Genomic DNA, 24,222 nt, shown 5'->3' on the forward strand with positions numbered 1-24,222 from the left:
CTTCCTACACATCAGCAACTGTACATTATCCAATTGCAGGGTACACTTGGACAAACATATCGGCATACTCTCTGGCGGAAAATTGCAAAAAGGGTTCAAGAGACACAGAATTACGTTCCTCCCGTGACCATCTCATTCTCCAGATCTCAACCCCATTGAAAACCTGTGGAGTGAGTTTCAGTGGAGTGCGCAGAGGAGAGCACTCAGGACGCTGGATGATTGAGAGAAATTGGGCAAAGAGGATTGGTCAAAGGTTTTCAAATTTAAACCAAAGCTCAGTAAAGCACATAAAACAATATCCTGGTTTAGTCAGCCATAATTCCCATAATAACGGGAAGTAAATAAATGTATGGACAGTGGCGGCTGCTGATCGTTCAAGTGAGGAGACGCTCATCTTTCCCGCCTCAGACAGATTATCCAATCATCATGCAGAAATCCAGTGCCACCACCCGAGACCCTAAGTGTCCGGTGGGCGGGATAAAGCCCAGCATTTACCCAGTGACCACGGTTGGAGGCGGGGAGGGAGAGGTTGTTGTGGTCACGGCGGGCGAATCCCGCCGTCCTCTGCTTCCTCCAGGTCCTCCGTGTGTTCGTTTAAATTCGGGCTGAGTTGAGGTGTGAAATCAGAGGCTGGAAATGGAGAAGTTTTTCCAAGAAGTTTTATCTGAACGTTCAGGGCACAAGTGTGATACAAGCAATCGTTGTGGTCAAGGCACAAATGCGCGAAAGCGACATCTCAAAACAAGTCTTATATATTCTAAGTGGGGCGAAACTCTTGTTGTGGGGAAAGCGGCCTTCTTTCCCCCCGTGTGTTCGTTTAATTTCGGAAGAGGAGAATGTTGGTAATCCAAGTACAGGCTGGAGTCGATGAACAGTTTCTTCGAATATTCCGGGCTCCAGCGGTTTACAGACAATGGCTGCGTGTCACGAGTGCGAAGCACGAAGAGATTCACATCATTTTTATATCATCAGAAGGGCGGTACCGAGACACAAGGTGTGACATCATAACTTTCGTTTCTCCTAAACCAATTCTCAGCTTGTACCAACTACCGCATTCCAAAGTTCGTGCGTCTTCAGTAGGGAGTATTCCAATTCTAGGTGATGATTGTTACAAGGACGCCAAGCTATGCTGCGGGCATGGGAAAGTTATTCAGCATGACTAAATATGAGCAGAATACATACTTCACTCTCCATGGATATTTCCCTTTCAGTTTCCTGATGACTGTTCTAATGCTTTCGTTTTTTTCCCAGTTTTCCTGATGTTTTCTTTTTACTAAAAACATAACTTAAAGATTTAACATAGTTAATGATTGCGATACTTTCGTTTCTCCAGAAACTGTTCCTTTTACTGACATTTTCGGATGGCATAATTGTTGCATGACTTTTGTTTCTAACAAGCTGGAACGGAACAAGACCGTAGTTGTGAAACCGCAGGTCCGCTGAAAGGTGCATGTACAGCGTTGTCTGGTCTTTGTCTGCAAAGGTGTTAACATTATTTTCCGTCGCTAAGGCAGTTCAAGTCGAGGCCAAACCATAAGGTTCAAGTTAAGGTCACTTCATAAGGTTCAGAGCGAGGTCACACTACAGTCAAAGTGTAGCTGTCCGTAATATTTCGTTAAGATAATAATGCAAATAGCTTAATAATGGCTTCACCATCCAGTTTCGCGCAGTGGAACAATCCACTTTACGAATCAGTACAGCGTCCGACTCTGTCAAGGGCCGTGGCGCCTCGGGGATGAATGACAAGGAACTTGTGTCAGTTGCCTGTGATACGTACCCGATTCTGAACAAAACAACAAAGGCTTTTTAATGCCTATTTAGTCATTTTCGAAACTGTTTATCCTCACAAGGGTGGCGGGCGTGCTGGAGCCTAATCTTAGCTGTCATCGGGCAGTAGGCAGCGTACCCCTGAACTGGTCGCCATGTGCACACAGCAAGATTTATTTCACCTTTTTTAAAGTGGAAGCCGAGTTTCCCATGTAGTTTTAGAACAACCGCCACTTGTACAGATTATGCTCATGACGACGGAAACAATGCTTTAAAGTGTGAAAGGACCGTCGTTCAACTTGACTCTGATTTATAAAATATAATTTATCACTTGCACACTTATGCCATGATGAGCAACAGCCATAATGACACAAGAGTTGATTGAGTTTGTGAAAAGGATTTCCTGCCTACCTTAGTGGGGTACCAGACGCGGAGGTACCGACGCACGTTTGCAGCCTTATTAATTATCGTAGCTCACGCGTACCGTTTTAAAATGCTTCTTTTGGCGCTCCAGATTCCTATGTTTTGCCATTGCTATCGGTGAAATGCAGATGAAACAAACCCAGAATGAGAATAACAAAGATATAGCGCAACAGGTCTGATCGCAAGCTGCAATGCAGACTGCTGAGCGCTATCAACTTCCGGTAACGCAGGTCATGCACCACCGTAGGTTAAAAGTGACCTGCTTGATTTTTATTCTTTAAATACATTTTGTGAAAGTAACACTGATAGGATGATTAGGGGGCAGCGTGCATCAACACAAAAAGTATATTACTAACACGCACAGAAATACACAAATGTTTGTTTTTACCTCTACAACCCTCGCGAATGACTTGGGACCAGTCCGAGAGCTCCCGGTCGATCGCAATCGACGTAATGGGTACCCTGGTTTACAGCATAAGAAAAAGCTCCTTACAGTTAATGATCTGTTTTGTGAAAGGCACAAATTTGCGATTTTTTTCCCCCAGCCCCAAAACAATAAACAGTACCGTATTTGTCATAACTGAATACAAATGTGACACGTTCATATGAACATCATGTATGACCATAGTTTAAACCAGGGGTGTCAAACTCAGGTCCTTAAGGGTCGCTGTCCTGCATGTTTTCCAACATTGAACCTGTTCATTTGAATCAGGTGTGTTGCAACAGGGAGACTTGGAAAACATGCAGGACAGGGGCCCTCCAGGACCTGAGTTTGACACCCCTGGTTTAAAAAATACAAACTATAAACACAATATTTTAAACCGTGACATTATCTTTACTTGCAGTACTGGGTCCATATCCCCCCCCCGTTTTGAAGCTTAAAACAATACCACATATCCTTTCGCAGTACTGGGTCCATATTCCCCCGCCCCCCCCCCTCGTTTTGAAGCTTAAAACAATACCACATATCCTTTCCTCAGATGTTATTTTATTTTTTATAGCCTGACAAAATAGCACTATGCTTGGACTATCTTACTGACAACTAACAAATGCATTTTGTTTGGAAAACATCCTAAATCTTGGAAAAAAAAACTTAAAAGATCTATCCCCCAAAATAATGCTATGGTACTCCGGGAGGATGAAATTCTAAACCACTTGACATTTCTTTGTCAATTAGCTGTTGGATGGATAGACGAAACAAAGTCTCAAGAGTTCAGTTTTGTTGATGAAAACATTAAAATGAGTTTAAAATGTAATCGATGATGTTTGCTTGAGGCAGCAGCTCCCATATTAACAAATATGGTTGAGTCCAGAGCAGGCGTCTTCAATCTTGTTCCTCGAGGGCTGTGATTCAAATGATCAGATAATCAGCACGGTCTGCACAAGCTAGATAACGATGCGGATCGGTTGAACCAGGTGTGCTATAGCAGGGAGAGATGGAAACCAACTCCAGGAATGCTTGCAGACCGCTGGGCCTCGGGCATGCACATGTGCTCAGTTTAATTTTAAGAGTAAAATGAAGAATGACCAGCACGGTCTGCACAAGCTAGACGGTCTGCACAAGCTAGATAACGATGCGGATCGTTTGAACCAGGTGTGCTATAGCAGGGAGAGATGGAAAAACTCCAGGATTGCTTGCAGACCGCTGGGCCAGAGGCATGCACATGTGCTTAGTTTAATTTTAAGAGTAAAATGAAGAATGAAAATACTCTCTGGTGGACCTCTAGTATATGTCACATTGTTTACTACAACTCAAGTTGACCGTTGAAAAATGTGAATATAAAAACAACGCCATACATCAAGACTTTTCTGGGCATAAAAACACAAAAGATGCAGAGCAGCTCCCCCTGCTGAAGCAGAGTAATTAATTTGTGTGTAAAAAAAAAAAAAAAGGTTATCAGAGGTTCTCCTGAAGGAAGTGCAACAGCGTGATTTCATAATGTTCTCCAGACTCTGGTCCCTTGATGCTGTGCCGTTCGTTTGGATAAACCTAAAAACATTTTAAACATAGAGAACATAAAAAAAATTGAACAAATGTCATTTGAGGGAAGCTGGATTTACAATTAAATAACATTTGTACAGCATAAATGGTGAGCAAAACGTTAAAAGTTTTTCCGGATTCATTTGAGTTAGTTCCTTTGTTCGGTTAGAAGGAAATAATCAAATACTTTTGCCCACTTTCCAAAACAGTGTTGGGTTGAAGTACAGTATTAGATGAGTGGAGAACTGGTTCATTGATTGTGACTCCCAATGGCAAACTAAAACAAGATGTCACGTGAGCAAATGCTCCCACCTGAAGGCTGTACGGTTTCCCTGCCCGGATGAGTTGGGATACCAGAAAGTTTGTGTGGAAAAAGTGGACATTCTCGTCAAGAAATCCATGCAGGATCAGCAGTCTGTTTGGTCTGTGTGGGTTGAACAGCAAGATTCAGCATTTGGCATCTTATACAGCGCTCAACATAAATGGCCTTATCGTACACCCTAATGGATTTGTTAGAAACAAGCAGTCTGGAGAAGGTACTCTTCAAAGGTACTTTCAGTCACCAATGTGAGGTAGTGATGGGAATTACGACTCTTTTTTCGAGAACCGGATCTTTTGACTGTGCTCACTTTCAGCTCCCAAACGGCTACTAAGATTGTTGTTACTTAAATTAATTGGTTTGCAAAAGTGATAAAAAAATAAAAAATTATGTGTACAAATGTGCATCAGTAGCAACATCACAGACACTTGGCACCAATATTATATGAACTTTTTTTTTTCCTTTCCAGACTCTGCCTCTGTATTGGCAATCAAGTTTAAATGTGTCCAGAATGTCTGTTCCTTTATCGTCTCTCTCCTGCCTTTGTGTGCTGTAACTGCTGCCCTCGCAGTCACAGATGCCGACACACGTATTGTGCAATCACGTACGGTCTATTTGAAGTGAACGATGAGAATGGCGCTCGCAATTCACTTCAAAGAGCCGGCGCAAGGGCTGCTTTGTTTGTGATCAACAACTCTTCTTTTTTTTCCTTTGCAGAGAGATAGCAACAACTTGACTACTTTATCTCTGTCTACTACACAATACTGTCATTGGTTGCAAATGAGATTCGTCAATGTACATACACAAAAAAATCATAGCACAGAATTGAGCATCAGCCAAAGAAAGTCTGACAATGATACATTTTTCATTACAAAGTTTAAATAAGAAATCTACATGACAGCGCATCAAGCAGGTTAAACTGATTAAATGTGATTTATAAAGCAGAAGATACTCTTCTGTGACATAACGTCACGTTTGAAACATCTGTGGAGCATTGAACTTTCTGATGGTTTCTCTATTAATATACTAATATAGCCATGAGAACAACAAGCGATATATTTGGAAATGAATGCGCTTACTCATTAGGGAACTTGTTGACGTGAAGTGCAACTGAGCAAGCCTCGTAGCCTTTCGGATTGTTTTCAGGAGTATCCAAATACCGCTCTGTGTATCCAGTGTCATAAGCCATCCACAATGTCACCGGAGCCCCTGCAATGGCAACCTAAACAGACCATTAATAAGTCTTCTGTCCACTCACTCTAAAGAGTCAAGAATCTGATGTTAGGAGAAAAACTGTTTTTATACCATTAAGTTCTCATTGCACATGTATTTCTCAATAGCATTAACGGTGAATGGCTGGCTGTTCTGCTTACCTTGAAGATGTCAGGTCTGTGAATGAGGCCCATGAGAGAGAGAAAGCCTCCGTAGGACCAGCCGTGGATGGCAACGCGATTCAAGTCCACAAACTTGTACTTGTCCGCTATATAGTGCAAACCCTCCACCTGGTCTTCAATCTCCACCTGACCCTGATGAAGGAAGACGAGGGCATAGAATGGACCAACGGTTACCATTATGCAATACATTTGGTCTAAAGAGTAAAGAACACGAGAGTGTATCAGTCATGACTTTAGCTGACGTGCTTCCCTCTCATATGAATTCAAAGGTAAATACCACTTTGTCCTTCACAGCTCCTTCAAACTTAAGTCCACGCTGACAGGAACCCCGTCCATCAACGATGATCACGACGTAACCTAGAGAGGCCAACCTGCTCATCAGATGGTATTTTAAGCCTTTATACGAGTTATTTACCAACTGGACCTGAAAAAAAGTAACATGTTACAATTCAGGTCCTACATTAAAACAAAACAATATGAAGAGCATTGAAGTCCAAACTGTTGTTGACTACAGAAAAAAATATATGAATGCGATAAAAGAAGGTGTGTGTTTAACTGTTTCCAGGTAGAAAGAAGAGCTCAAACCTGTGGACCACCATAGACAAAGACAACGGTGGGATATTTCCTCCCTGGGAGCAAAGTGTGTGGCTTGTACAAGAGACCATAAAGCTGAAAGCCAGACTTCCCCAAGAAGCTAAAAATCTCAGGATGACTGTAATTAGGTGGGTAACCTGAAAGTAAAAGCAGGGGAATCGTAGTGTCAAAAAGTTTGAATAGAACATGAAAATTGTGTTAAAAGATAAAACAGACATACAGTTTCCCTTGTATACAGACGCTCCCCAGCTTACGAACGAGATACGTTCCGAACGATTGTTCGTAAGGTGAATTCGTTCGTAAGTTGCTTCAGTGCTATATTTTGTATGGAATGTATGTTTAAGGCTTATATAAGTATGTTTATTTGCTAATGATCGTCGAATGCATCGGCACTGCACCTTTCACGTGTTCCATTATGCGATCTTTCTGTTTATAAATGGTACCGATGGTCGAACGATTCATGTTGTATGCACATGCAACGCTCACCATTTTCTCACCCGCATCAAGGTTCTTTATTATTGCCACTTTCATTTGAAATGAAATGGCTTGCCTCTTCTTTACACTTCCACTCTCACTAGAAGCCTTTCGCTTTTCACCAACCATATTGAATAATGGATGCAGGAGATATTTAACAACTGGGCAGAGGAAGCCGGATTCGGGATAGATGCTGGGCGAGCTCTCACAGCGCCTCACGTCGGTATTAGCAGCGGAAAGAAGCACTACACCTGTACTGTACTCGGAAAAAGGCGCGCATTACAAAATCTAACTTTTTCTTTTCTTTTTCGACATACCCGTAAAAATGTTCGTATGTGCCATTGTTCGTAACTCGGATGTTCGTAAGTTGGGGAGCGTCTGTATTTGCAATTTCCCTTATTTCCCAATTCACCAATTTGCTGAAACATTTTCCTTTTAATCTATTCTGTTATTTATTGAAAAAAAAATCCCATATTGTTTGTCTGTGTGCTCAGGTCAAAGCTTTGTCGAAAGTAAATGAATTGCTTTCATCATTTAGTCAAGCCATAGCTCTGTCTAATAGAAAAGTAGTGCTTTGCCGGCACCACCATCTTACAGCATTCATAGACAATTTTAAATGTTTTTAGAGGTGGCATTAAATACTAGTACATTTTTGCTATTTGCGGCAGGGCTCGATCCCTATAACACTGCACTTCAGATTTCAAAGAAACAAGTCGTTCAGTACCTGCAGTCTCCATCAGACTTGCCCAGAATTCCGGCTCTTTGTGCAGCGGGTTGCCGTCTGTCCTGTTCAGCTTGTAGACATGGACGCAAGGTGTGCTGGTCAGGCTGCTGTGGTCGGTCACAAACATGTCAAATGTCTGTGCGATTGGACAAATGAGGGGGAGTTTCAACACATTTGAGAGCTCTTGACCCATAATACCACATTGGTCAACCCTAACTTTGTGTCTATAAACTGTGTTCTGTTTGAATGGGGTTTAGCAGTGCTTGATAGTTTTTTTTTCAATTTGTTATGTAGTCTGTACATAAAATTGGCATTATCACGTTAAACCATCCCTTCCGGATAGGCTTTTGTGTGTTGTGGTCTGTTGTGTATACGTACGGGGCTCACAGAGCAGCTGTGCGAGAAACCAGGCTTAGTGAGTTGCACAATTTCTCCCGGTGACTCATAGCTCACGACATATAAGTGGTGCTCCAGGGGTGAGTCTTTGGTTCCCTGGAAGTATACCAGCTTTTCGGTCTCATCAACCCAAATCTGAAGGCTGGACAACCGCTGCATCAAACACAATGAGGCATAGCACAGAAAAAGAGGGGAAAACATCAGAATCATTTTTGTGTTTGTTCATATAATACATTATTGAGCAAGTTTCTGTAACATATGTGCGACTGTAACTAAAAGGCAAGGCAACATTATTTATACAGCTCATGGAAGCGTACATTCTATAGCTTTACATATTTAATCCAAATTAATACTTTGTAGAGGTCATGTTAGTTTAGCTTAATGTAGAATAATAACAGTATTCCTACACCAACAATTGAGCATGCAGTATGTGAAGACACAAAATAAAACACATGCAAATTTTCCTCGTATGAAAACAGCTCCCAGGTAACATTTCACAATTTGTTGAAATACCACAAGAATCAAGAATTACAGCACACCTTTCACCCTCTTTTTCAAGCCCTTTTACATGCGGCCTATCCTGTCTCAGGCAAATGTGCCACTGCTGACTCCAAATGTGTTTAATGCCAATTTGTGTTCATGACCGCACTTCACTTTCTTTAGCTTTCATCTTGTCCGCATTAGGGTCACATGTGAGCTGTAGCCCCAGCTGACTTTGGGCAACAGGTGAGGTGCACCCTGGACTGGTCGCCAGTTAATCGCAGTGTAAATAGAGGCAAACACACTCACATCCAAGGGCAATTTATTCCCCCAAAGTTGACTAATATGCACGGCATAGTTTATAACACTGCTTGTAAAATATTTTGCCCACATATGCACATGTAAAGACACCTTTGATCCGTGATTGGCCAACACCTCCCACTCTCCACTCGTCAATGCCACCTCCTCCTTGATTGGACATTTGAAATGATCTGGTGATGGGGGAGAATAGCAACAGAGAAATTCTTACGATAAGTCAGTTAACATAGAAAATCATGTAACGTTTGAGAGTTAGATCTATATTTAGATTTACCACAACGATACCTTCAGAGTGTGTGTAGCCTCCAGTCCAGCTGTAACTACCACGATCTAACAGCGTGGTGACCTTGTATAGGTGGCAGAAACCTGTTTTGGACTCGTTTACAGTAATAAATGTGATCTCGTCGTCACTGCTTTGACTGAATGGGTAGAAGATATCATGGACCTACAAAAAAACAAATTGCAGCTTTCTCTTATGTCACTATTACGTGTGTGATGCAGGTCCACGTATTCCAAATAAGCACATACATTTATCCATATGTCGCTGCTTTGTTGGTAAATGATGAGTGGATGAGCCGTGTCCCCAACAGCCTCCAGGCTCTCCAGTCTGGTGGTGTCATTCTGGTCCACAGGAATGAAGAGCGACAAAGGCAACAGAACTAACTGGAGACGCTGCTGCCGTCGGTTCATCAATGTTACCCATGCACTGACAAAGTAGAGTGACCAAGAGGCATCATATCAACTTCATCAGAGTAAGCATTCATTTTTGTAGAGCAACAATCACGATAATACCGTTTATTTTTTCCACCTTTCTGTAAGGGAACTTACTATCGACCATCTTTAGTCCATCCAGCTCGGGTGATGTATTCAGCATTGGGGAACAAGGTCGTAAAGGGCACAAGCAACTCTTTCAGCTGTGTGCTGACAATCTAGCGAGAAAATATTGGTCATTTTTATTACCAGTGCTGTATTGACTGGACAGCATCTATTTTAATGGGAAGCAATCTAAATTGGATGACAAAAAAAAAAAATCCACTCCTTTATTAAAAAAAAAAAAAAAGAGAGAACTCACATTGCCAAGACTGTCTATCTTGATTTCAGCTAATTTCAGGGTAATAACTGGATTCTTGCTGCCTAGAAATAAGCACAATTAAATACAAGCACTATATATACTAGCATTACAGAGTCAAAACACATATTAATGAAGCTTTAAGACTCAACACTGACAAAAAATAAACTTATTGAGCAATGATGTCAAAATTAAGACAACTGCAGGTGTTCCGAATGCATTCAATGCACAAAAATGATAGCCGAACAATCAGTGGTTGCTCCCTCTTGTGGGGGAATGTGTAAACTGCACCTTCATGAACTTGATGGTAAATCATGGGAGATCTTTCTTAGACTTAAACAGTGCTGGACACATGAATAATAAGTAGCCCAGTGGATTACAACAACCGAGAGAGAGTAAAAATAAAGAAACAAAAATATTTGCTAACCACAAACATTAATCTTTTTCTGGAAAAAAGTACCTGCGCGTGGATATCTGTACACGTCAGTGCTACATTCTTCCAGAGCTGGAGATGGGACGTGAATGATGTCAACCTCCGACTCATCCACTTCCTCATACAAAATCGTCAGTGTTTTTCCACCATCTGATTCTGAGACGCCAATAAAAGCACGGGGGGAAAAGACATGGAACACACATTACATTGCACGAGATTAACAAAGACATGTCTTGCAAGCTATGACATGGGGTACATTGCTCACCATTTTGTGCAGCTGGACACCACCAATATCCAGTGAAACGATCAAATTCTTCTTGAATGACAAAAGAGGCTACACCAGCGGTTTTGGCATCCTCGTTTGGTTTATCAATGCCTGAAATGACATTTCAAAGGCCATAATTTGCACCACTGAAGCAATGCAATCTTATATTATTATAAAGCTTCTTTCAGACCTTTATGGCAGAAGGTGAGCCGCTTCTCTTCACTTGTCTTGATGCTGGTCAGCCATATGTCATTTTTGTGGACAAAGCTGATGAAGTTTGAGTCAGCTGGGCAGATTTTGGCATCCATGCGTGCACCCGAACATTGACTCTTAATTTCACAAGGGTCCAGTGGACCTTGCTGCATGCAAACAGAGCAACAACTGAACTAAAACTGAAAACGGAATATGTACACTTGCTACAACCAGGTTCAAGTAACCTACAAAATCCTTTTGGATGCATAAATCGCTAACAAATTTTACCATAAATCCAATGTACAGTATGTATAAGGATGTCTTTACTGCTATTAATAAATACAGTAAAGAAGTAGTTGTTTTGAGTGGCACAGGGAAGTTACCTTTTTTGTCTATGTTGATACCTGAAACGTATTTGCCAAAGCTCAAAAGAATTAGCCCTGAGTACTGGTAAATATTGAGTCAAGTTTCCAGGTGCAAAGTGAGGGACAACACCAAACACAAATACAGAATAAAAAAGTTTGTGTGATTCCAAGCAGAACTGCTTCATTTTTTTCCCACACTCCTATTGGTCTACATCAGGGGTTTGCAATCTTAAATACACAAATTCACCAGGAGCCATAAAACTATTTTGATATCAAAAGTGACAGCAGCAGCACTGCATACGTGTAAAAAAAAAAAAATGCATGTTGCATTTATGAAATCAATGAGCTGCTACAAAAAACATGGAATTTGTATTTCTGTTTGTATTCCAAACTCAGGAAAAAACACTTGGTTGAGGCTTACTGTCAAATTAAAGAACCAATGTCCATTTGATTGCACCTTGTATTCATGAAATGAAAGTCAGACTTTTATGATCCAAAGGGAGCCAACCAAAAATGGCGTCTGTGTCTGTGTTCCGTCACTATTATTTATGTGCAAATTCATGAAATGAAATGAAAGTCAAACTTATATGATCCAAAGGGAGCCAACCAATCAACAGTGGACTGTTTTCTTTCAAAAAAATATTTCTTGGATTTGTTCAGGCGAACAGCTTAATGAATCATGGAGCCAGGCAATGTGCATTGGTGGCTGCGACACATATTTTGAGCGACCAAATAAATAATAAATAAATAAAACTGTTTTGGTTTAATATCACAAGAACACTATAGTTGTCAAATTAAGACATACATTTGTAACAGGAAGCCACAACATGAAGATCAAAGAGCCGTATCCAGATTGCCAACACCTGGTCTACATGGTGTTGAAAGCATGTTACGATTTTGGAACTCACCGTGAAATTATCATTTGACCCGTCTACACAGTAGTACAGACTGCTGTTGGCCTGGAACAAAAAAAGTCCCGTAGATCGGTGGTAGTCATAGGATGTGATGCCTGACACCCCTAAGCGCTTCCTCTCTCGCAGCAGCTCCTCCTCTCTTGAGAAAATGTTGGGGTGAGGGCTGGCCTGAGATGATGGGAGACACGACACGCTCATCAACAAGATGGCCAACAAAGAAACTGTTTGTTTTGGCACATAGAACAACAAAAGAAAACATTACCGCAATATATTCAGAGTGGCATGAATTCACCATTGATTCCAATAAAATAGCCCGATGTCTTCATTGCACAGGTTAGAACAATATACTGTATCCTCCTGAAAATGTTGGGTTAAAAGCAACCTGAAGAGGGTAACATGGTGAACCCTAAGCTGAGTCCAAAAGGGAGCGAGCGCCTTCACAGGATCATGAGCAGTGATTCAAATCAAGTACCAGTAAATAACTAAAAAATATTCCATTCTTGATTTTAGAAATTAAGAACATTTAAAAAAAAAAAATTTTTCAGCTGAGTGCAATCATCCAAAAATCACGGGATCGCCCCTGATCAGGACAACACTAGTTGGTACATCGAACAAAATAGTAGAAAAGAAAAGTCAAACACCTTTTGTTGGTGAAAGGACTAGCTATCCCAATTATTGTGTTCATACAGTGCATCTTCAAAATAATTCCTTATTCTACGACGACTACTGAGGCAATTATTACTAAAATAAGGGTATTGAAAGAAAAACATGCACACCTGAAAGTGATCCAGCAGAGGTTTCCATGACAGAATGAGAAGGACATCCTTGTGTACCTTCTTGGGAATGTCAGAGTACAGTAAGGCGTTATCCCTTTTGCGGTAAGGCGTACCTGTGAGACGAGGGAAAAAAGCAAGTTTATAATCTTGCCACTGGATGTGCTGGTGAGCCCAATGGCTCGCACATAGCACCAAAACTACCAAAGTCTGGCACGCGAGCCATTTGGAGCCCATCATACATTTCTTAACGCCCTGCGGCATATACTAAAAAATGAGGGCAGTGTGAAAAGTACAGGCATTGAAAAAGTGTAGGGTTCATGAGATATCATCCTGAAGAAAATGTCATTTTAAAAATGCGTTCACTCACTACAAACTGCTCTTATTTTGGTTCTGAATGTCGAGATGTGATTTGGCCGCAGTGGAACTATTTGAGTGAGATAAAGGGACACGTGACACCCAAAAATCCTGAAAAAAAATCTCAACTACTGGATTTGTCTTAAAACATTTTAACGAAAGCTGTGATGTAGCAGTTTTTCAAACCAACAATATCACATGAAAAAATAACTGCTTGATGGTTTTAGCACGTTTCATACGAAAAAATGCCAATGTAGCTCTCACAGATTCTTACATTTTTCTGTATGTGGCCATCAGAGCTAGAAAAAGATTGGACACCCGACCCTAAACATTCAAATCCATTCATTTTTCAGTTCTTTTTGCAATGTGTCACGTTATCAGTTCTGCTTGAGAAAGACAAGTTATTGAAACAATCTTTTTGGGCCCCAGCTTTTCTTTGATCCATCTTACCGAGGTAATAGAGCCGATGGGAATGTGTGTTGGGTTCCCCCTTCTGGACAAACACGAAGTCATATGGCGCCTTGTTGACGAGAAAGCCTATGTTCTTGCGTCCGTCGTGAATGATTTTACGCAGACCAACCCACGTGTGCTTTTGCACCTGAAAGTGGGTTGAAGTCACATCCTCCATCTCCACAACCTCTGTGCTGTCAGAGAGTTCGTCAAACACCGGCATGCCTGCCAGTGCCTCTCTAATGCTGTGGACATACATTCAAATTACAAGCAGAGATTAAGTGAAAAAGAGAAAATTACGCAGAGATTTGAGGCAGACACAAGTAGAACCTCCAAACTCAAATGCTTCAGAAGAACATTCTGGGAAATCTCGACCACAGAAAAGTCACCTCACAAAGTACAAACTTGGTTATTATAGTTAGAAAATGACTAAAATTAAAATGAACATATTCAATTAATGAAATAATAACTAAAATCTAAAAAAAAAAACCTAATTGAAACTACATGTTACATTTATAAAACTATGTCCTTCATCTTTCATCTTTGTTAATAAATATACATGTACTTTCGGATTTCATTTAAAATGTATTTAAGTACAGTATTGCTGTTGTACGTCCGCACAGAAGAAGGGAGGTCAGACAGTCATTTGAGAATTGTAGTTTACCTTTACTTAACCTTTGAAAACAAACTCAAAGCATTTTTGAAAAAATAAAAACTAATAAAACTAATTTAAAAAACTAATTAAAGGTAACTGAAATGAAACAACAAAAGTCAAAACCAGGCGGCTTAGTAGTCTACTGGTTCGCACATCCGCCTCGCAGAGCGGAGGTGCAGGGTTTAATTCCGGCTCCGGCCTTCCTGTGTGAAGTTTGCATGTTCTCCCCATGCCTGCGTGGGTTTTCTTTGGGGACTCCACTTTCCTCCCGCATTCCAAAAACATGCATGGGAGGTTGACTCGAAATTGTCCCTAGGTGTGAGTGTGAGCGGGAATGGTTGTTTGTCTATGTGTACACTGTGATTGACGGGCAACCGGTTCAGGGTATACCATGCCTACCGCCCCAAGACAGCAGCGATAGGCTCCGGCATGCCTGCGACCCTCTTGAGGATAAGCGGATAAGATAATAGATGGATGAAAAAAAAAAACATCATTGAATAATTCAAGACGATTATAACTGTGGTTCAACAGTCCCGCGAGACGTCAGCAAATCTCTTGGAACTTTAGCTCGGTGGGCATTAGTAGGATCTTTTTCTTAGGCTGTTTGTAATGCCACAGAAAGGGTAATACTGACGTCAAAGCAACAAAGGAAAGAGTCTGGCTGCTCATTAACAGTCCATACCTATTAAGTAAACAGAAAGCAAAAGATGTGTTAACTCCAGCAATACCTGTAAATTGTCAATTTGTGATTTTGTGACACTTTACTGTTCCTTCTCCATTATTTCTCTGTTAGTTATCATCAGAGGGTGAGTCATTTATTTTTGTTTTAATTTGTGCTGGGCCACATGGAAAAAAATCTTCTTGGCCATTTTATATCGCGATAACATTAAACCATGATACACTGTCAGCTATTCTCTAAAAATAAAATACTAAATACTACACATAAGTGATGGGAAAATGACCCTTGAAATTTGGTTCATGAACCAGTTGTTGTATTTTTGACTCCTCTAGATAGCACTGTTGGTTTAAATAAAGAAGTTTAAGAAATGGTGAGTCAGTGTACTTTCAGCCCAATGTTCAACAGAGAGTGCCATGTAAAGGAGTCAAAAAAATACAACTGGTTCATGAACCAGATTTGAAGCTTTATTTGAATCAGATTTGAAGCTTCATTTTCGTATCAGTACAACACACCATGACCGCTTACCTTTTCTCACTTTATTTTGAAGTGACATTAAATAGACCCTTATCAAATGAGAAATGCATGCAGTGGTTCTGCTGCTGCTATGTAGTCATGAAATGCAAACAGGTGTGATTCTTCTTCTTTATGTTTCGTTGAGGTTCAAAATGCAAACTGCTTTGCTTGTGTAGTTTAAAGGCGTACCCAGCATGCCTTGAGAACATTTTAAAAAGTAGTTATTAATAATTAAGGATTTGTTGTTACTTATTCTTTCCCAAAGCAGTAGTATTCATTATTTGCACACACCCACCTCGTTATTTATTCATTTTCAATGAGTCTTAAATTTAATTTTGCACCTTAACGTGTTGACTATGATTCACTTCTTCAAATTGTTGTTCAGTCTGCCACCTGGTGGCAGCTGTGTTGCATAGTATGGCGCAATGAAAGCATCTATCTGTCCGTCAAATCAGGCTTATTATATGCTGCAGTTTGCTGCAGATGACATAAGATGATAGGCATGATAGTAGAAGAATGACACGAGTCATCATTATGTCGTCCAGCTCTAGTTTTAATATATAGAATGGTTATCTTTGTACTTTAACTAAGATACAATATTTAAAAACATTAAAATTATTACTTTAAATAGTTCATAAAGTCAATCAAGATAACAGTTGATAAAGGTTTTATGATGGTTCAACTTTGAAGGGTTCCACTAACAACAAAGGAAACAAATGTAGGCTGATGAAATGACAAATGTTCCATACATGCCCTGGCTGTCTTCTTTCTTGTCTTCAGTTTTCAGCCTCTTAACAAAGTGCATGAACTGCTCGATGGCCTTGAACCAGATTTGGATCCCTAGAAAAAAAAGATGATGAAGGAACACAAGATTAAAAAATAAATAAGGAAAATAAAATCAATTCAAATAAAATATATGTTAAAACCACCAGCATGACAAGAACCTGGTCTAACTGAAACATTACACAGAATATATCTGATCTAATCTAAGCTCACTTGCATTCGACAGGTAAACTGTTTCCGTTATTGTGGTGATGGGTCCATTCAGAAAAGATGTCCGCATGCCGCTTCATTGTGGCGCCACTATTCTTCAGCCTAAACTCTGCCCGAAGTCCACAGCAAGGTAATCTTGCTTTAGAGTCTGACTTTGTGTGACTGCTGTATGACGGCGACACTTCCACGTCTGTGTCAGTGCTCTGGCAAATGTAACACACTCACTACACATTTTACTAAGCCCTGTATACTGCCAACTGTTCAGCACCTTAGGACTGGTCGTATATACAAATTCCAACTAGAGGTCACTCCCATAACAAGCAATTTATGTGTTATCAGATATTTTAAAAACATGATTTAGCATTGTTGAAAGAAATAAATCTTCAATCCTGTTCCAAGAGGGCCGGTGTCTTGGATGTTTTTCATCTCTGCCTGCTGCAACACAGCAGAAGCCAGATCACGATCGTGAACATTTGAACCACTAACCTGAAAACTGATACAAGATGGTCACAAACTACGTCAGGATTCAATGTGAGTGAAATCCAGAGGACAAAAAGCCAAATTCGCATGCGGTGCAGTGTTTATGCTGAAGACGGCGCTAGACTGGCGGGGGTTTTTTTAGTCCCAAACTAAAGATTTCATCAAATAGGCACTTTGTGTTCATGAAATTGTGAAAATAACCAGTTTACGAAACAAACAAAAAAATACGGTAGTCTTCATATTCTTCAACACTCGGTCAAAATCGTAAAATAATAACATATTTATATTTAGAAAGCCTTCACAGACCCGTGGATGCTTATAAATGATAGTACCAACATTGTCAAGCGTATTACCACTACTAGTAAGTAGTACAGTGCAACTTCTCAAGTTTAAGTCATTTTTTTCCCACACTCCTATTGGTCTACATCAGGGGTTTGCAATCGTAAATACACAAATTCACCAGGAGCCATAAAACTATTTTGATATCAAAAGTGACAGCAGCAGCACTGCATACGTGTAAAAAAAAAAAAATGCATGTTGCATTTATGAAATCAATGAGCTGCTACAAAAAACATGGAATTTGTATTTCTGTTTGTATTCCAAACTCAGGAAAAAACACTTGGTTGAGGCTTACTGTCAAATTAAAGAACCAATGTCCATTTGATTGCACCTTGTATTTATGAAATGAAAGTCAGACTTTTATGATCCAAAGGGAGCCAACCAAAAATGGCGTCTGTGTCTGTGTTCCGTCACTATTATTTATGTGCAAATTCATGAAATGAAATGAAAGTCAAACTTATATGATCCAAAGGGAGCCAACCAATCAACAGTGGACTGTTTTCTTTCAAAAAAATATTTCTTGGATTTGTTCAGGCGAACAGCTTAATGAATCATGGAGCCAGGCAATGTGCATTGGTGGCTGCGACACATATTTTGAGCGACCAAATAAATAATAAATAAATAAAACTGTTTTGGTTTAATATCACAAGAACACTATAGTTGTCAAATTAAGACATACATTTGTAACAGGAAGCCACAACATGAAGATCAAAGAGCCGTATCCAGATTGCCAACACCTGGTCTACATGGTGTTGAAAGCATGTTACGATTTTGGAACTCACCGTGAAATTATCATTTGACCCGTCTACACAGTAGTACAGACTGCTGTTGGCCTGGAACAAAAAAAGTCCCGTAGATCGGTGGTAGTCATAGGATGTGATGCCTGACACCCCTAAGCGCTTCCTCTCTCGCAGCAGCTCCTCCTCTCTTGAGAAAATGTTGGGGTGAGGGCTGGCCTGAGATGATGGGAGACACGACACGCTCATCAACAAGATGGCCAACAAAGAAACTGTTTGTTTTGGCACATAGAACAACAAAAGAAAACATTACCGCAATATATTCAGAGTGGCATGAATTCACCATTGATTCCAATAAAATAGCCCGATGTCTTCATTGCACAGGTTAGAACAATATACTGTATCCTCCTGAAAATGTTGGGTTAAAAGCAACCTGAAGAGGGTAACATGGTGAACCCTAAGCTGAGTCCAAAAGGGAGCGAGCGCCTTCACAGGATCATGAGCAGTGATTCAAATCAAGTACCAGTAAATAACTAAAAAATATTCCATTCTTGATTTTAGAAATTAAGAACATTTAAAAAAAAAAAATTTTTCAGCTGAGTGCAATCATCCAAAAATCACGGGATCGCCCCTGATCAGGACAACACTAGTTGGTACATCGAACAAAATAGTAGAAAAGAAAAGTCAAACACCTTTTGTTGGTGAAAGGACTAGCTATCCCAATTATTGTGTTCATACAGTGCATCTTCAAAATAATTCCTTATTCTACGACGACTACTGAGGCAATTATTACTAAAATAAGGGTATTGAAAGAAAAACATGCACACCTGAAAGTGATCCAGCAGAGGTTTCCATGACAGAATGAGAAGGACATCCTTGTGTACCTTCTTGGGAATGTCAGAGTACAGTAAGGCGTTATCCCTTTTGCGGTAAGGCGTACCTGTGAGACGAGGGAAAAAAGCAAGTTTATAATCTTGCCACTGGATGTGCTGGTGAGCCCAATGGCTCGCACATAGCACCAAAACTACCAAAGTCTGGCACGCGAGCCATTTGGAGCCCATCATACATTTCTTAACGCCCTGCGGCATATACTAAAAAATGAGGGCAGTGTGAAAAGTACAGGCATTGAAAAAGTGTAGGGTTCATGAGATATCATCCTGAAGAAAATGTCATTTTAAAAATGCGTTCACTCACTACAAACTGCTCTTATTTTGGTTCTGAATGTCGAGATGTGATTTGGCCGCAGTGGAACTATTTGAGTGAGATAAAGGGACACGTGACACCCAAAAATCCTGAAAAAAAATCTCAACTACTGGATTTGTCTTAAAACATTTTAACGAAAGCTGTGATGTAGCAGTTTTTCAAACCAACAATATCACATGAAAAAATAACTGCTTGATGGTTTTAGCACGTTTCATACGAAAAAATGCCAATGTAGCTCTCACAGATTCTTACATTTTTCTGTATGTGGCCATCAGAGCTAGAAAAAGATTGGACACCCGACCCTAAACATTCAAATCCATTCATTTTTCAGTTCTTTTTGCAATGTGTCACGTTATCAGTTCTGCTTGAGAAAGACAAGTTATTGAAACAATCTTTTTGGGCCCCAGCTTTTCTTTGATCCATCTTACCGAGGTAATAGAGCCGATGGGAATGTGTGTTGGGTTCCCCCTTCTGGACAAACACGAAGTCATATGGCGCCTTGTTGACGAGAAAGCCTATGTTCTTGCGTCCGTCGTGAATGATTTTACGCAGACCAACCCACGTGTGCTTTTGCACCTGAAAGTGGGTTGAAGTCACATCCTCCATCTCCACAACCTCTGTGCTGTCAGAGAGTTCGTCAAACACCGGCATGCCTGCCAGTGCCTCTCTAATGCTGTGGACATACATTCAAATTACAAGCAGAGATTAAGTGAAAAAGAGAAAATTACGCAGAGATTTGAGGCAGACACAAGTAGAACCTCCAAACTCAAATGCTTCAGAAGAACATTCTGGGAAATCTCGACCACAGAAAAGTCACCTCACAAAGTACAAACTTGGTTATTATAGTTAGAAAATGACTAAAATTAAAATGAACATATTCAAGAGTACCCGGAGAAAACCCACGCAGGCCCGGGGAGAACATGCAAACTCCACACAGGGAGGCCGGAGCTGGATTCGAACCCGGCACCTCTGCACTGTGAAGTCGACGTGCTAACCACTGGACTTAAAATTAAAATGAACATATTCAATTAATGAAATAATAACTAAAATCTAAAAAAAAAAACCTAATTGAAACTACATGTTACATTTATAAAACTATGTCCTTCATCTTTCATCTTTGTTAATAAATATACATGTACTTTCGGATTTCATTTAAAATGTATTTAAGTACAGTATTGCTGTTGTACGTCCGCACAGAAGAAGGGAGGTCAGACAGTCATTTGAGAATTGTAGTTTACCTTTACTTAACCTTTGAAAACAAACTCAAAGCATTTTTGAAAAAATAAAAACTAATAAAACTAATTTAAAAAACTAATTAAAGGTAACTGAAATGAAACAACAAAAGTCAAAACCAGGCGGCTTAGTAGTCTACTGGTTCGCACATCCGCCTCGCAGAGCGGAGGTGCAGGGTTTAATTCCGGCTCCGGCCTTCCTGTGTGAAGTTTGCATGTTCTCCCCATGCCTGCGTGGGTTTTCTTTGGGGACTCCACTTTCCTCCCGCATTCCAAAAACATGCATGGGAGGTTGACTCGAAATTGTCCCTAGGTGTGAGTGTGAGCGGGAATGGTTGTTTGTCTATGTGTACACTGTGATTGACGGGCAACCGGTTCAGGGTATACCATGCCTACCGCCCCAAGACAGCAGCGATAGGCTCCGGCATGCCTGCGACCCTCTTGAGGATAAGCGGATAAGATAATAGATGGATGAAAAAAAAAAACATCATTGAATAATTCAAGACGATTATAACTGTGGTTCAACAGTCCCGCGAGACGTCAGCAAATCTCTTGGAACTTTAGCTCGGTGGGCATTAGTAGGATCTTTTTCTTAGGCTGTTTGTAATGCCACAGAAAGGGTAATACTGACGTCAAAGCAACAAAGGAAAGAGTCTGGCTGCTCATTAACAGTCCATACCTATTAAGTAAACAGAAAGCAAAAGATGTGTTAACTCGTGTATTAATTCCAGCAATACCTGTAAATTGTCAATTTGTGATTTTGTGACACTTTACTGTTCCTTCTCCATTATTTCTCTGTTAGTTATCATCAGAGGGTGAGTCATTTATTTTTGTTTTAATTTGTGCTGGGCCACATGGAAAAAAATCTTCTTGGCCATTTTATATCGCGATAACATTAAACCATGATACACTGTCAGCTATTCTCTAAAAATAAAATACTAAATACTACACATAAGTGATGGGAAAATGACCCTTGAAATTTGGTTCATGAACCAGTTGTTGTATTTTTGACTCCTCTAGATAGCACTGTTGGTTTAAATAAAGAAGTTTAAGAAATGGTGAGTCAGTGTACTTTCAGCCCAATGTTCAACAGAGAGTGCCATGTAAAGGAGTCAAAAAAATACAACTGGTTCATGAACCAGATTTGAAGCTTTATTTGAATCAGATTTGAAGCTTCATTTTCGTATCAGTACAACACACCATGACCGCTTACCTTTTCTCACTTTATTTTGAAGTGACATTAAATAGACCCTTATCAAATGAGAAATGCATGCAGTGGTTCTGCTGCTGCTATGTAGTCATGAAATGCAAACAGGTGTGATTCTTCTTCTTTATGTTTCGTTGAGGTTCAAAATGCAAACTGCTTTGCTTGTGTAGTTTAAAGGCGTACCCAGCATGCCTTGAGAACATTTTAAAAAGTAGTTATTAATAATTAAGGATTTGTTGTTACTTATTCTTTCCCAAAGCAGTAGTATTCATTATTTGCACACACCCACCTCGTTATTTATTCATTTTCAATGAGTCTTAAATTTAATTTTGCACCTTAACGTGTTGACTATGATTCACTTCTTCAAATTGTTGTTCAGTCTGCCACCTGGTGGCAGCTGTGTTGCATAGTATGGCGCAATGAAAGCATCTATCTGTCCGTCAAATCAGGCTTATTATATGCTGCAGTTTGCTGCAGATGACATAAGATGATAGGCATGATAGTAGAAGAATGACACGAGTCATCATTATGTCGTCCAGCTCTAGTTTTAATATATAGAATGGTTATCTTTGTACTTTAACTAAGATACAATATTTAAAAACATTAAAATTATTACTTTAAATAGTTCATAAAGTCAATCAAGATAACAGTTGATAAAGGTTTTATGATGGTTCAACTTTGAAGGGTTCCACTAACAACAAAGGAAACAAATGTAGGCTGATGAAATGACAAATGTTCCATACATGCCCTGGCTGTCTTCTTTCTTGTCTTCAGTTTTCAGCCTCTTAACAAAGTGCATGAACTGCTCGATGGCCTTGAACCAGATTTGGATCCCTAGAAAAAAAAGATGATGAAGGAACACAAGATTAAAAAATAAATAAGGAAAATAAAATCAATTCAAATAAAATATATGTTAAAACCACCAGCATGACAAGAACCTGGTCTAACTGAAACATTACACAGAATATATCTGATCTAATCTAAGCTCACTTGCATTCGACAGGTAAACTGTTTCCGTTATTGTGGTGATGGGTCCATTCAGAAAAGATGTCCGCATGCCGCTTCATTGTGGCGCCACTATTCTTCAGCCTAAACTCTGCCCGAAGTCCACAGCAAGGTAATCTTGCTTTAGAGTCTGACTTTGTGTGACTGCTGTATGACGGCGACACTTCCACGTCTGTGTCAGTGCTCTGGCAAATGTAACACACTCACTACACATTTTACTAAGCCCTGTATACTGCCAACTGTTCAGCACCTTAGGACTGGTCGTATATACAAATTCCAACTAGAGGTCACTCCCATAACAAGCAATTTATGTGTTATCAGATATTTTAAAAACATGATTTAGCATTGTTGAAAGAAATAAATCTTCAATCCTGTTCCAAGAGGGCCGGTGTCTTGGATGTTTTTCATCTCTGCCTGCTGCAACACAGCAGAAGCCAGATCACGATCGTGAACATTTGAACCACTAACCTGAAAACTGATACAAGATGGTCACAAACTACGTCAGGATTCAATGTGAGTGAAATCCAGAGGACAAAAAGCCAAATTCGCATGCGGTGCAGTGTTTATGCTGAAGACGGCGCTAGACTGGCGGGGGTTTTTTTAGTCCCAAACTAAAGATTTCATCAAATAGGCACTTTGTGTTCATGAAATTGTGAAAATAACCAGTTTACGAAACAAACAAAAAAATACGGTAGTCTTCATATTCTTCAACACTCGGTCAAAATCGTAAAATAATAACATATTTATATTTAGAAAGCCTTCACAGACCCGTGGATGCTTATAAATGATAGTACCAACATTGTCAAGCGTATTACCACTACTAGTAAGTAGTACAGTGCAACTTCTCAAGTTTAAGAAAAAGCCAAACTTTATGAACAATCCGCAGTTGCATTAAATTTGTAAGCAAGCATTACCCACCTATGCTGCTGAGCAGTAATGTGTATTTTGAGTAGTTTATATTTAACCAAGAACATTTTGTTGTAAAATAAATGATTACATTTAAAACGACTTTAACTGATACGTATTAATTGCCTCCTAACCCGTTCATGATACAAAGGCATTGTAGAAGCAACGAATGCCTAACCGTGCAGTTTAACTCCACACCGTCCATATCAGTAGTTATCAATGACAACCAATAAAAAAACATATTCAAAATTGCCAAAAACATCGGGCAATTGTGTCATGTGCCTATAAATATGCCTGATGGGCCTCTTCACAGCTAGCTACGACATGCTACCTCGCGACTCTACCAAAACACAACTTTAAAGAAAGTTGTAACCCCTGAAACACATTTGGGATTTTGGTCTCGCGCGCACTGACCTTGTTTGACTTTATCCTGATCCAAGTTGATCTCTGTAACTAACTTCCAAGTGGGCAGGAAGTTCGCTGCAGTGACATGACAGAAAATCGTAGTCGTCACCTGATTCTAAATACCCGGATATGACACAAATCGACGACATCTTGATGAGGTTTTATGGAAGACGAGACCGG

At 40.0% G+C, this 24,222-nt stretch overlaps 2 protein-coding genes across 2 annotated transcripts; both read right to left on the reverse strand.

Moving 5' to 3' along the window:
• Positions 1–3,912: 3,912 nt before the first annotated feature.
• LOC109519065 (dipeptidyl peptidase 9-like) lies at positions 3,913–16,405 on the reverse strand. The gene is made up of 20 exons (XM_019875352.1): positions 16,285–16,405; positions 13,689–13,933; positions 12,885–12,997; positions 12,103–12,276; positions 10,828–10,996; positions 10,638–10,748; positions 10,400–10,528; positions 9,943–10,004; positions 9,699–9,799; positions 9,399–9,576; positions 9,156–9,315; positions 8,964–9,043; positions 8,055–8,225; positions 7,677–7,812; positions 6,470–6,615; positions 6,162–6,308; positions 5,864–6,016; positions 5,570–5,712; positions 4,484–4,595; positions 3,913–4,180 (listed from the first exon to the last, which is right to left on the reverse strand). The coding sequence occupies exons 1-20, from the start codon at positions 16,338–16,340 to the stop codon at positions 4,088–4,090; spliced, it is 2,679 nt and encodes an 892-aa protein (XP_019730911.1). The 5' UTR covers positions 16,341–16,405; the 3' UTR covers positions 3,913–4,087.
• Positions 16,406–17,969: 1,564 nt separating this feature from the next.
• On the reverse strand, positions 17,970–24,182 carry LOC109519084 (dipeptidyl peptidase 9-like). The gene is made up of 5 exons (XM_019875407.1): positions 24,052–24,182; positions 22,470–22,560; positions 19,716–19,960; positions 18,912–19,024; positions 17,970–18,303 (listed from the first exon to the last, which is right to left on the reverse strand). Exons 2-5 carry the CDS (start codon positions 22,523–22,525, stop codon positions 18,016–18,018), a joined length of 702 nt encoding a protein of 233 aa, XP_019730966.1. The 5' UTR covers positions 22,526–22,560; positions 24,052–24,182; the 3' UTR covers positions 17,970–18,015.
• Between the last annotated feature and the right edge of the window lie 40 nt (positions 24,183–24,222).

The sequence above is a fragment of the Hippocampus comes genome, unplaced genomic scaffold, assembly GCF_001891065.2.
Source record: "Hippocampus comes isolate QL1 unplaced genomic scaffold, H_comes_QL1_v1.1 scaffold132, whole genome shotgun sequence".
NCBI classification, from domain to species: Eukaryota; Metazoa; Chordata; class Actinopteri; order Syngnathiformes; family Syngnathidae; genus Hippocampus; species Hippocampus comes.

What these genes read in the sequence shown, in the direction of transcription:
- LOC109519065 (XM_019875352.1), bottom strand. Translation starts at nt 16,340, where the DNA reads ATGCACTTTGTTAAGAGGCTGAAAACTGAAGACAAGAAAGAAGACAGC. An exon ending in CTCTGCTGGATCACTTTCAG is followed by an intron (nt 12,277 to 12,884) that starts GTGTGCATGTTT and finishes CCATCATCTCAG; the next exon opens with GCCAGCCCTCACCCCAACAT. An exon ending in TTGTCTATGGTGGTCCACAG is followed by an intron (nt 6,309 to 6,469) that starts GTTTGAGCTCTT and finishes ACTTTTTTTCAG; the next exon opens with GTCCAGTTGGTAAATAACTC.
- LOC109519084 (XM_019875407.1), bottom strand. Translation starts at nt 22,525, where the DNA reads ATGCACTTTGTTAAGAGGCTGAAAACTGAAGACAAGAAAGAAGACAGC. An exon ending in CCATCGGCTCTATTACCTCG is followed by an intron (nt 19,025 to 19,715) that starts GTAAGATGGATC and finishes CTCGTCTCACAG; the next exon opens with GTACGCCTTACCGCAAAAGG. An exon ending in CTCTGCTGGATCACTTTCAG is followed by an intron (nt 18,304 to 18,911) that starts GTGTGCATGTTT and finishes CCATCATCTCAG; the next exon opens with GCCAGCCCTCACCCCAACAT.